Source organism: Bacillus rossius, chromosome 6 (genome assembly GCF_032445375.1).
Source record: "Bacillus rossius redtenbacheri isolate Brsri chromosome 6, Brsri_v3, whole genome shotgun sequence".
Taxonomy (NCBI): domain Eukaryota; kingdom Metazoa; phylum Arthropoda; class Insecta; order Phasmatodea; family Bacillidae; genus Bacillus; species Bacillus rossius.
The window spans coordinates 46,557,628-46,571,448 of NC_086334.1; the positions used below are offsets into that span (position 1 = coordinate 46,557,628).

The 13,821-nt window shown below is 35.1% G+C and overlaps 1 protein-coding gene across 1 annotated transcript in view; it reads right to left on the reverse strand.

Moving 5' to 3' along the window:
- Nucleotides 1-2,738: 2,738 nt before the first annotated feature.
- The window catches only part of LOC134533140 (calcyphosin-like protein), a 33,952-nt gene continuing 22,869 nt past the window's right edge, over nt 2,739-13,821 (reverse strand). The window contains exons 4-5 of the mRNA XM_063370447.1: nt 7,863-8,075; nt 2,739-3,517 (exon numbers count right to left, since the gene is read on the reverse strand). Coding sequence (XP_063226517.1) covers nt 3,416-3,517; nt 7,863-8,075 — 315 coding nt within the window. The 3' untranslated portion in view covers nt 2,739-3,415. The remainder of the gene's footprint in view (nt 3,518-7,862; nt 8,076-13,821) is intronic.

The window sequence follows — 13,821 nt, forward strand, 5'->3', positions numbered from 1 at the left end:
TAACTAGCATTACTTATATAAAAAAAAGCTTACCATCCTTAGAATTACGATCTTTCAAATGTCTGTTAATACGCTTATTAGTTTTTGTTTGTCATAATTCACGAGGCTCTTGTGCAAGTCATGTATCATGATCCGGGTAGATCGTTTTCCTACGTACAGCTGTTGCCATCTAGGGAGTGTTTTTTTAACTGAAGTCGCCACCACCTGCCGGTCAAGTTACCTACGAATCTCGTATCGATTGCTTGGCTGTCCTTGGTCGACCACTTTAAAATATTCGGATAATTGAATCACACAGCCTTTAGGCCTGTTCCACAATGACACGGAAACGGAACAGACGGAAACGGAGACGAAAACGGAGTATTGTTCCGTTCCGTCTTTATTTTTCTCGTTCTACAATACACGGACCCGTAAGAAATCTTGGCCAATAAGAAAGAGCGAGCGTGACGTAACTGGTATCTACGAGTATCAAGTGAACTACCTGTTAAATCATAATGTATGGCTGTTAACTTGGTAATGTAGTAGTAGTAAGTCGATTTTTATTTATTTATTTTTTTGCGTTGTGGCGGTGGTAAAGTAGTCCTTCTCCGTTTTGTCATATATAGCAGGTAGTATATCTTTAACCATGAAAATTAAAAGTTCATCAAAATTCGTCATGATGAAACCCACGTGCACAATTCAAATTTCAAAACAAATCTTGTTTTGTTGTTCACGCATAAAAAAAGTAGTCGAGAAATACGGAAACCAACATTAGTCAAAACTAATATCTTAATTAACATGAACGCGGAATTGTAGCTTGACAACTGCAGTGAATAAATAACGTGCTCCTATTGGTCTAACGGAGTAACGTAAACGGAAGACTTCAGCACTGCTGAGCAGGTCCGTACGGGTCCGTCTCCGTTTGCGTGCTATTGTAGAAGTTCTGTTCCGTGAAATCCGTCTTCGTTTCCGTGTTCCGTCTCCGTTTACGTGTCATTGTGGAACGGGCCTTAGAGATTGTAAAGTTTTTTTATTATCTTATATTCAAGTATTTAACTAGCGGACTAATATTTGATTCAAATAACTTAAACCAATCTCATTTGGTAGAACATTTTGAAACATTTAAAGGATAATGCGCTTATGAGCCATGTTTGAGCGGATGATCACCCAGGAACGGTTCCATAAAGATTTTTCGAAAGGGGATGTCGAAATAAGAAGGAATCAATTGTAAAACATTACATTAAAAATAAGCCAAAGTTGGTGGTGTAATGCTTACAAAATTTATGGTTACGTACTGACATTAAAGGTTTCATAAAACGTTTTATGAAAGAATGGTACCCTCTAAAATATAATACAAATTAACTTCGGACTAGTACATAAATAGGTATTTCCTACGATACAAATTCTTGACATATATTATAAATGTGAAATCAGTTTTAAGTAAATTTACAGAGTTCATTTTACCAACACGCGTAATTATAAACCAAGTGCCTACTCGTAATTCGACCGAGCTTTGTGTGAAAATATGAAATTTGCTAGCTGGCTGTTAACGTTCCACCAAAAAAATATACAACTTATTTTTAATGAATGATATTAAGTGTTTAAAAATATGTTCCATTTTCGCGCGAGAGTATAGATATTTTTCGTCTTCATTTTAGCCGGCATATCTCAGTAATGCGTGTCAATTACTGATCATGTTTGTTTTAATACAAACATTTGTAATCTAGCAATAGCACGAGTTGTTCAGTTTTTAATAACGTGACATAAGATTTAGTAGCAGTAGAGTTATACATTACTGTAAACGAAAATATTAAAATATGTATTAGATCATTTAAACTTGTAATAAAAGCCGAATAAGGCGTTATTTTTAAGAAAACGCGGCATGAAATATATGTTTATAATAGATTTACAACATTTTTTTTACATTTGCCTCGAGAAGAAATTTAGGCTTACATAAAGTAATGCTATCTAAATTTTAAGTCTTGTAAAAATGTTTTACGTTATTCAATATTTTACTTAAAATTTTTTTTGTGTATCTCTAGTTATAATCTATGGTTTAGAATCATTAGTTCAAAACATAAATAAGCCTAAGCGCTATGCTACAATATATCCTATAACATATCTGCTAAACCACTAAGGTGTTTTACTAGGTTGTTAATATATAACGGTTTTTCCCCCTTCATCATATAAAGTGCTTTATAATCTGCTTTGACTATCATTCCCACGAAATTTTCGACAAAATTGATTTTTTTAAAGTAGATTTTACACTGATTTAACCATGTTTTACCCTTTAAACAAACAAATAAAAAAAACATTCTTTCAAAAAACAAAATTAAATTTTATTCGTACACATGTTCTACTAGAAATTTACTAGATACTTAACTAGAAAATTGCGAGAATAACTAGTTATAAATATTTTACAATTAGCAGCTAGGTACTGCAAATCATGGGTTGAAATCGGGGAAAAAATGTAGAATGATCTTAAAGAAAATTACTAATTAGACCAATAATTACTTTTAATGTTAGAAAAGACAGAGTTAAGTAAAATTCGCCTAACAACGAGTTTCACGTTGAGATTGTGTGTGCGCTTCATCGATTATAAAACATATCTGCACTTTGAATTTAATGTACTATTTTTAATACATTTTCGCTATTTACTGTGTAACAAATTGAAACCACAAAGAAAAGAAAGTTTAGCTAGTGCATTACGGACTTACAAAAAAAAAAAAAACTAAATATAAGGATTTTGTTTAAACACGTACTTATTTGTCATATAGTATTTATTAAAATACACAAGATCGTGACAGAAAGAGTTTAAACAATTCATCATAAACAAATAGGAACAATATATTATGTTAAAGAGACTGCGAAATTATATCATTTTAAACCTCACTTATAACATACCTAAGTAATAATTATTTTATAAAACGTTTTAGAGTATTTACTTATAGTACACATAATTTTTTTATAGAAACATTTAAACCTAAGCGTTTTCCTAAAAATGTACTATTTTGTTAGTTATTAAATGTTATATATTCTACGAAGAACCCTAAATAAAAATATTATAAAATTTAAATTCTTTGTAAACATACTTTATGAGCTCATGAAGAGCACTATTCGCACTTAAAAAAGCGTTAGAGATGAAAATGATTTTTTAGTTTCCTTTACACGAAACAGTTCAGATAAATCAATAAAGGACGGTGAAAAGGTTACCGCGCTCCTCCTAACGTAGGCATTCTTGTCTTGAACAATATTAAATGAAAGCGTTGGTGTGCGGCTACAGTAAAACAGACGGTGCTCAGTTAATACACAAACACTTATAAATAATTAAAAGTAAAAGTGCTTAAGTAAATTTAAAAAAATATATATCTCAAAATTTTTAGTATAAGTATGGCGAGTGAAATCAGTTCATTCGAGACGGTTCGTATTTTTTTTGTCACTATAACTTGTACGACTGCCGCATCATTAGATCGAAGTAGACATCTTGGTCTATAGACGCACTGATGCCTGCGTAGTAGTTGAGAAACTCTTCTTTAGTAACCTGAAACATAAATGATTACTTTTTGTATAAATTATATATGTGGTGATATAACATTGAGGGTCTATTACAGATATTAATCCAAACAATTACTTTCACCAGCACAATAAACATTATCGTTATAGTGTGACCACTAAGAAAACAAATATATATTTTTTAATATTGACCCGAGCCAATAGTTTTAGGTGACTACAGGATAACACTGTAGCTTCAACAGAAACACTTATAAACGGAAACAAACTTTTGCTGTCGCTTACAAGCTAACTGACGGACCAAAACGTTTTGTAATATCTTCGAAGGGGCTTGATAATAACAGCAAATTATTTTTGTAACTGAACAATTGTTTTGTTGAGGTTAAAAAATTATTTGTATGTTACAACAAAACATTTGATAGGGTCTATGCTGGCAAAAATATTTTATGGTGGCCTTGAAACCAATTTTATTTTCAGTGTGTTCCAACCGAGATCACACTAGGAGAGGTAGTTCTACATTCGAACGTCTTTCTGACTGGAAGCCTTTCGACAGGAATACATAGCACGTCTGTGACTGGTAGGTGAGTAAGCTCCATTAAGTCAAGAGATTCAACCATCTGGACTTAAGTAATGCTACGTTTTAAGTATTGCAAAAAATGTTTTTCATTTTAATAACTTTATTTAATATTTTAATTATCTGTGTGGTTATAGGTATGATCCATGTTTTCTCTTGCTAAGTTTTGTATTTCTATGGTTTGGAATCATTATTTAAAAACCACCATAAAAGTCTAAAGACTGTTGGTGGGTATGTTACAATTTTAAAATAAATAAATAAAATAAATAAAACTGCTGTGCTGCAATATATCCTATGATATAACTGCTAAAACAATTGCGTGTTAAGCTCACTTGTTAATGTACAATATGTTTTTCCCCACTTCATTCTATAACGTGCTTTATAATCTGCTTTTATTACCGATCCCACGGAATTTTCGACAAACATATTTTTGAAAGTAGATTTTACGTTTAATTTTTTTTGGCATTCGCCATGTAATTAAAAAAATATATATATATTCTTTCAAGAAAAATAAAATTGAAGTTTCTTCGTTCACATGTTTTACAAGAAATTTACCTTATTTCTCTAACGATACCACAAAAAAAAGTTATTTAAATTACTGACAAACGCGAAAATAAGTAGTTGTTATAAATATTTTACAATTAGCAGCTAGTTACTGCAAATCATGGCTTGAAATCGGGACAAGAAGCATAGGATAATCTTAAAGAAAACTACTAACTGGACCTATGATTGCGTATAATGTATAATTCTAACGAGTGTTAACTTCACTAAAGACCCTGCTGCAATGCATTCTGCTGCTCCTGTACCACTGCCGGCGCGCTGCTGATCTTACCGTGTCTCAGTGATACACTGTGTGTTTGTGCTGGCGCTTGGACGACGTTAATCTAATTAAATAGCTGATTGATTATAATCAGTGGCGGGTACAGGAATTTTTTTCGGTGAGAGTGCTCGTGAAAAAAAAAGGGGGGGGAGGAAAGGTAACGAGAAAATTCATATGTTATCGTGTTGCAAATAAACTTCTAGTACGACAATCGTACACGAAATTTAACGCAGAATTCTTTTAAAATAATACCAAACTTGATGAATATACCCATTTAAAACACATTTCTGAACGCGAATCACAAGTTGTTCTACACTGGAAGCTGGAATTCGATGACGGAGCAGCTACGTCGACTATTGAATCATTTTATTAGCAGACCAAAATTTTAAACTACTGGGCTTATAATGAAAAGGCTCAAATGAAAGCTAAAAAAAGACGAAAAAAATACTAAAACCCGACTTCTGGACCTGATTTTTGACAAGGAAATTAATTGAAATACTGTCCATTTGTTGAATAATTAAACTGTTCATACTATAATGTTTCCCTTTGTCTGTGTGAACTTTGGTAGAAGGACGCTAATCACACGTTAGTTTCCGCACCCGCCACTAGAATTCGCTGCCGCAGCAACTACAACGACCATCAAATCATCTGAAGTTTTCCGATCGCTCGTGAAAAAAAAAAAAAAAAAAAAAAAAAACATTGTATTGCAAGGTTTTATATATTTTATGGTCGTAGAGTATTTTAAACGACGCTAACCTAGCCTAACCAATCTTTCATTTTAGTTACGATAACCTAACCTAACCTAACCTTTTACTTCGGTAAACTTCGGAACTGTTCGGGCTGTGGTTGCGGCTTTCTCGTCCCTGTGAACCTCAGACTATCCGTGACAAGAGGCTACAGGATCACGTGTACGACGTGTAATTGACGTATCCGCAACCACAAGGCCTTCAACCCAGTAGCTCGGTGTCCCCACGGAAGTGCAAGTGGAGCCGAACAGTATTGCAGTTGCACCGCTATCTTCGTTAGCATTACATTTTTTTTTTTTTTCGTCACGCTACTATTTCCCATTTACTCTCTTATGACTCCATCTTCTCGCCTCACCCCACCCGGTTGTAGAGTAGTTCCGCTTCAATACATATTGGAATCAGGGTGTCCACAGTTAGTAGCTTTCGTACAGATCTAGTACTTTTATAAGTGTTTTAGTGGTGCAGAACATTTACGCTCAGATCTAGTCCTTTTTTTCTTTAATATAATAATATTACAGTAACTCCAATATGTTTTAATATTAAGCGTAATTATTTTTAAAAACCATGGAATGTATGTGTATGTGTGGTGTGATATTTAAGTTCGAGCACTGCAATGTCATAATAACTTCCTAAATGTTTAAAACCATAACAAATTATAATTTAGTACTTGTTTTTTTCAAATCTAGTACTTTTTCTCGCCTAAGTTGGTACGAAATATTTTTTTCCTTGTGGACACCCTGATTGGAATGCCACTCCGTGCCACCGGGTTGTCTGCCACACGCAGTGCTACTACCTGACTCGCGATGGAATAAACTCGTGGCTACATCCTGTCAGCCGGCACAGAGCCGCCCCGGACCTACCTCGCGCTACCTCGACAGTAAGGTGGATTCGAGGCTGTCATGGAGAGACACGAGCGCCCTTCCCACCCAGAAGCTCCTGCAGAGTCCCGACAGCAGCCAGAGATACTGCTGCATTCGTAGATGGACTCCGGGATTACACAGCTCCGGCAAACCCTTCGTTTGGCCCGCCACGAGACAACAAAACCTGTCAGCCTGTGTCGATGGCATTACAAAAGATTCCTCTGGAAACCAGTTGCCAAGAAATGGTTGGTAATACTACAAGGAAAACATGGCTTATTTTTTTATATGAAACAAGCTTTTTTGAGATGATACTGAGTATTTATTACGAAACATAGTGCATGATTTTATATTTTAATTGATGTTTCATTCAAGCATAACCTTCTTTTTTTAAATAATGGAAAAGATAATCGAATATTCAAAAATTGTACTCTACTTTGTTCTATAATGCGTATTCACACACGCAGTTAATACTGGAAAGCTATTCAAGGAACAGTTTGCAGATAAATTAAACAATAAACAAAGCATAAATTCTCGGGAAGGGAAGCGAGGGGGAAAAAACACAATTGTTTTCATGTAAAAGTAAAAAATGTACAAATATATGTCTGTAGTATTTACATGAATATTTGCGTGCCATTTACACAAACAACAAAAAATACTGGTGCACACAGAGAAAAAAGTTTGTTTGAATCAAACAAATATTTGTTTATATGTGGCGAAACAAATATTTACTTGCTGTAACAGAATATTTTGTTAGCTTAACCAAAATTGGTAAGTAACAAAATTGATTTGTTACACCTAACCATATATATACATACAGTTGAGTTGACAAAATCATTTTGGTTGGGTCAACATAATCTTTCCTACTACAGAATATCTGTTTGAATTTAAAAAAAATGTTTGTCTGTAAAGTCGGTTTACAGACGATAGTTTAACGTGACAACGTCATAACAAAATATTGATGAAATGATTGCATACTTTATGAATAAAATTGAATCATTTTTATTTTAATAATAAAAGAATAAATACTTGAAATGATACTACTAATCAGATTTTTAAAATGCAAGAATAATTAACCTTTATTGCCGAAAGTGTTGTTGTAATAAGCAATGAAAACCACATTAACTTTCCACTTCACTTTATAAACAGTCGAGTGGAAGAGAGATAGATGCGGCGCAAGCGTACAATGAGCGTAACGGGACACAGCGTAACGGGACAATGTGCGTAACGGGACACTTTTTCGTGCGTGCAGCCGGCGTTCGTCGATTTATTAGACGTTGTCACGTCAAAAAAAAATATATTTATTTCGCCGTATACGAACAAATATTTTGTCGAGGCAGAACAAACCTTTCTCTCAGTGGCAGCGCAACGACGCTCACCTTGCCGTCGCGGGTCTTCTCGTCCTTCTCGAAGTTGTTGAGGAACTTGATGAGGATCTGCTCCTCCGACTCCTCGCCGCTGAGGTAGCGCGGGTTGCCCTTGACGGAGTACACGTTGCGCAGGTCGTCGATGGTGATGACGCCGTCCGCCGTCTTGTCCAGCTTCTGGAAGGCGGTCTCGATGGCCCTCCGCCTCGACTCCGACATGGGCGGCTGCAACCACACAGCTCGCAGCTCACAGCACTCTTGGACTTCACCCCGTCTTCTTGCTTCTGTAGCTTTGGCATGTGCTCGTTACGCCTTCGATATATATCTGTGCTTGTCGCGTAAAAGGGGTTAAGTCCAAAATCATAACTTGATGTAAGTTTTGGGACATACGCCATTGCTCAGCACTTTTTCTGTAGAAGAAAACTAAAAACTAAAATAAAAAATAAAATAAAATAAATAAATAAATATCTTAGTACATTTTCGTTTGTTTTTCTTTGTTTGTTGACCATATTCCTGTTACGTAAACATTTTGTGGTGTTTATATCCTGTTGACAACAGCAATTTTTTTCTTAATTTGTGTTTTTTGTCTTTTGGGTATTTTTATTTATTTATTTATTTTATTTTTTTGTTTTCTTCTACAGAAAAAGTGCTTAGCAATGGCGTATGTCCAAAAACTTAAATCAAGTCATGCACTCCCATTGCACAAATCTTTCAAAGATAATTCCAAAATCATAGTTTAAGAAAATCGCGATTGAAAATCATCAGGTTTCTTTAAAGTCAGCTTTTTTTTAAAGCTTTATTAACTGTTTTAGAACTTTGGAAACTCATTAATTGTTTTAAAATAATATACCCAGCAGAAGTTCTGAATTTCGCAAACTTGCCTGTGATAATAACTCATTTTTAACCATTTTTTGACCTAACCCCCTTTACGCAACAAGCGCAGATATCGCACCCTGAGTACAAGACTATCGTAACTCAAAAAAATTGAGTTTATGAGATATTTTTTTTACCACAAGCAGGAAAAATATCATTATCTAGGCACTGCAAGACTATCGTAATATTATGTTTACTTTTACGGGACTTATGGCAAATAATGTAGTGTTGCACTCTGGAAAACATTATATAAGAATATGTGCAAGACTATGGCATCTGAGTTGTGATAGTATTGCACTGATTTTTTGAGTTACGATAGTCTTGTACTCAGGGTGCGATATATCTGTGCTTTTTGAGTAAAAGGGGTTAAGTCCAAAATCATAATTTTGAGAAAATCGCGATTGAAAATTATCAGGTTTCTTAAAGTCAGTTTTTCTTTTAGCTTTATTAACTGTTTTAGAACTTTGGCAACTCATTAATTGTTTTAAAATAATATACCCAGCAGAAGTTCCGAATTTCGCAAACTTGCCTGTGATGATAACTCATTTTTAAAACCATTTTTGACCTAACCCCCTTTACGCAACAAGCGCAGATATATAGAATGAGTCTGAATTCAACCGATTAACTTCGACTGCAGGTTAATCACGACGAAATGAGTTGAAAACACCAAAAAAAACCTATGGTTTAAAGTGTTTTACCAAGGCTGGTATACGCTTTTCAAATTGGGGTTAACCTTTTATTATTTTATCGTAAAGAACAGAGAAAGTACTTAAGATGGAATAATGAGCGTCTGCGTTATGTTTCTTTTAAATGACGTTCTACAACTACAACGCAAATTTTTTCACCGTCGTAGAATTATTTCATTGAAATAAATGGGGGCTAGAAAAGCGTAACAACAACAACAAAAAATATAATGGATTTACAGTTATTTATTTTGATAAAATAATTTTTCGACATCTATCATTCGCGGTGGTTGTAGGTACATCTTTTTATGCCTGGTTTTAATATTTAATATTTATTTTTTTCCTTCGCGCCCAGAGTGAGTCGGGGACGCAACCCCTCTTCCAATTAAGTAGGAAGAAGGGTTATAACCTGCGCCACTCTGCTTGGCAGAGACTTTGGACTTTTGCGATTTTGCTGACCTTTTTGATTTTTTTAATAATGGCAGTTTCTTGGATTTATAAACTTCCCAAAGAACAGGTTTACGCTAATTTGCAAGCAGCGGGAGTAGAGAGTGGTCTGGAGGATGACATTGATACCTTACGCAGGAAATTAAGTACCCACATTAAAGAAGGGAGGAAAAAACCTGTTGAGGAAAATGTGGAGAATTCGGAGATCAGCCAAGTAAATTCATTGAATACTGCTATGCAAAGTAAATTACTTTTCAAAGAACTGGATAGGTTGCCATCTTTATGTTCCGGTGGGCCAAGAGATTTAATAAAGTTTTGCTTGGGAGTAGATAGTTTGAAAACTAATTGTTGTTTACAAAATGAGCAAGAATTGTTAAGGTGTATTTCGACTAAATGTAGCGGGATCGCTAGAGACGTGATTACGTCAGGTATAAATAAGTCTGTTGGATGGTCGGTAGTGAAAGAGAATTTGTGGGAATATTTGTGCCCTAAGAGGGTGAAGGACGATCTAATTAAGGAATTGATTTTCCGTTTTCAACGGGAAAATGAAAGCACCTTAGAATTTATACAGGATATTAGAAATCACGTTAATGTATTTGGTCTGCAGTTAGATGATCACCGTTTTGTAGCGCATTTATTGGCAGACCTAATAGTGTGGAGGAACTCAACACTTGGGCTATCCAGGTAGATAATATTTTTTACGCTAAATGTGAATTCGATAAGTGTAAAGGCAAAATCAATTTTAAACCGGTTTGTTTTAAAACGCCGGGTAATGGAAAATTTGATTAGACTTGTTTTAAGTGTAATAAGGTAGGGCATTTTGCTAAGGATTGCTCGGTTTCGAAGGTTAAGAAATTTGTTTGTGGTTTTTGTGGCAAAAATGGTCATTCAGAAAAAGTTTGCTTTAAAAAGAAGCGGGAGCAAGAACAGCACCAGGAATTATAGTGGTCTTTAGTTTTTGATTTTTTTGTTTTTAAAAGAGAAGGTTTTGTTTAATACGTTTCGGACTTGACTTTGGAGCTTGTTTGTTTGTTTTGGCATACTTAGATCCCGTTTGTTCGGTTTGTGAGTTTAGTTTGTCTTTTCCGTTACTTGTTGGAAAATCCTTCTCTTGTTTTTTTTTTTTTTTTTTGAGCGTTGAAATTTTGACTGAGGCTTTGGAGGCAAGTTTTCCTTGTTGCAGGTTTGTTTGTTTGAGTTTGGGCTGGTTTGTTGGATTAGAAGTTTTTGAGAATACTTTGTCTCCAAGTCCAAGGTTTTTTTTTTTGACGTTTTAGTTTTTTAAGGTTGCTGTTTAAATTTTTTTTTTGTTCAAGGCGGAGGTTGTGGCCGGCAGGGCCACATTTTTACTTGTAATTTATTTTTGTTGCTGGTCTCTAGTTTTATATGGTTTTTTATTTCACGTATTTTTACGCTTTTTTAATAAATGTTAATTTATCTGTAAATTTTTTTAATTATATTTGTTTCTGTTAATTAGTTATACGCAGTTTGGTAGCTATCGATTATGAGTTTAAGAATATCGATTGTGTTTCACGTAAATACCACTTGGTGAGCGCCCGGCGGTTGGCTGATGACGTCAGACATTCGGCTTGCCGGGAAGAAAAATTCAGCTGGGGCCGGAGAGTGAGTTGGTGCCGAGCGACCGTCGAGGACAGAGCCATGTGACGGCGCGGACTGGTATGCCGGACGGCAACGGGCGACGAAGAGTATTGGGTTGGAGGCTCCACGATGGGTGACAGGGCAAATGGATTGCCCTGTGGTACAGAAGAAATCAAGGTAAAGAGAGGCCGCGATTTTGATTTTTACCCTCGTGGTGCTGCACTGGTTTTTGGCAAACCTAGTGAACTGTGTATTTTCCCATACTAAATTTTATTTGGACGGAACTTTTATTAGCCTGTTTGGTGAAGAGGCCCATTTGTTTCACACGTTGTTCCAGTGTGGGATTTTTTAATAAGGTCGCCCGTTTGCCTGTAGTTGTAATAAAAGTATAAGTTTGGAAGAAACGAACATTTTGCAATTTGTTTTTGAGACTTTGTCTTCGGAATTGGCATACTTAAAGTTGCATTTAGCTAATATATCAGCTTGTGCAGTATTATTAAAAGTATGCGATCGGTATTGGACTACATGCGCAGCCTGATGTTGGTTGGTGCGGCCATTCTACGTTTTTATGAAATCATTGGCAAGTTAATAAAGAAGTAAGACTTTGTTTGAAGTATATGATAAAAACTTCGGTGGTAACATAGTTATGTTACGTGAAGAGTTTTTGCTACATTTCCCTTAAAAAAAATAAGATAATTTTTTTTTTGGTCATCGTTCACGCCTTTGTGAATTCGTACCTATGGCCCGGCGTGGCATTAGACTCTGGAGTTGGTGAGGAAGGTCAGGAAGCCAGCGCACGCCTAGGATATTAACTTTGTTTTTTTTTTGGCAAGTCTTTAGCAACGAACATCTGAAGAAAGACTAAACCGTTGATTGAGAGTTTAAGAACTTTATTTAAATAATTTGTTTGTACTTCAGTATTATTTTTGTAGATTTTTTATATATTTGTATTGATTGTCTTGTTTGATTTTTGGTATTAGGGCAGTCAGTAAATTTTGATATTTTATAGTGGCCACGCCTCACGCCCTTATATATTTTTATACTTGTTGTTATCAGTATTTATATTTTTACGATTTTTTAAAGGTTATTGTTAGTATCGTAAATGGGGATAAGATGCTGCCATTATTAACGTCAGCTTTTGTAACTAAGCTTGTATGGTTATGTATAGTAAAAATTATTTTTGCAAATTTCTATTTTTTAATAACATACGTCCAAAGTCTTGCCTCTTGTTTGTTTAATGGTTACTCTACTATTATATCCTTTGAATTTGTTTGGCCTGACCCCTGGGCAGTGGTGTGGGGAATTTATATTGTTTAGCTTTTTATGCCTGGTTTTAATATTTATTTTTTTCCTTCGCGCCCAGAGTGAGTCGGGGACGCAACCCCTCTTCCAATTAAGTAGGAAGAAGGGTTATAACCTGCGCCACTCTGCTAGGCAGAGACTTTGGACTTTTGCGATTTTGCTGACCTTTTTGATTTTTTTAATAATGGCAGTTTCTTGGATTTATAAACTTCCCAAAGAACAGGTTTACGCTAATTTGCAAGCAGCGGGAGTAGAGAGTGGTCTGGAGGATGACATTGATACCTTACGCAGGAAATTAAGTACCCACATTAAAGAAGGGAGGAAAAAACCTGTTGAGGAAAATGTGGAGAATTCGGAGATCAGCCAAGTAAATTCATTGAATACTGCTATGCAAAGTAAATTACTTTTCAAAGAACTGGATAGGTTGCCATCTTTATGTTCCGGTGGGCCAAGAGATTTAATAAAGTTTTGCTTGGGAGTAGATAGTTTGAAAACTAATTGTTGTTTACAAAATGAGCAAGAATTGTTAAGGTGTATTTCGACTAAATGTAGCGGGATCGCTAGAGACGTGATTACGTCAGGTATAAATAAGTCTGTTGGATGGTCGGTAGTGAAAGAGAATTTGTGGGAATATTTGTGCCCTAAGAGGGTGAAGGACGATCTAATTAAGGAATTGATTTTCCGTTTTCAACGGGAAAATGAAAGCACCTTAGAATTTATACAGGATATTAGAAATCACGTTAATGTATTTGGTCTGCAGTTAGATGATCACCGTTTTGTAGCGCATTTATTGGCAGACCTAATAGTGTGGAGGAACTCAACACTTGGGCTATCCAGGTAGATAATATTTTTTACGCTAAATGTGAATTCGATAAGTGTAAAGGCAAAATCAATTTTAAACCGGTTTGTTTTAAAACGCCGGGTAATGGAAAATTTGATTAGACTTGTTTTAAGTGTAATAAGGTAGGGCATTTTGCTAAGGATTGCTCGGTTTCGAAGGTTAAGAAATTTGTTTGTGGTTTTTGTGGCAAAAATGGTCATTCAGAAAAAGTTTGCTTTAAAAAGAA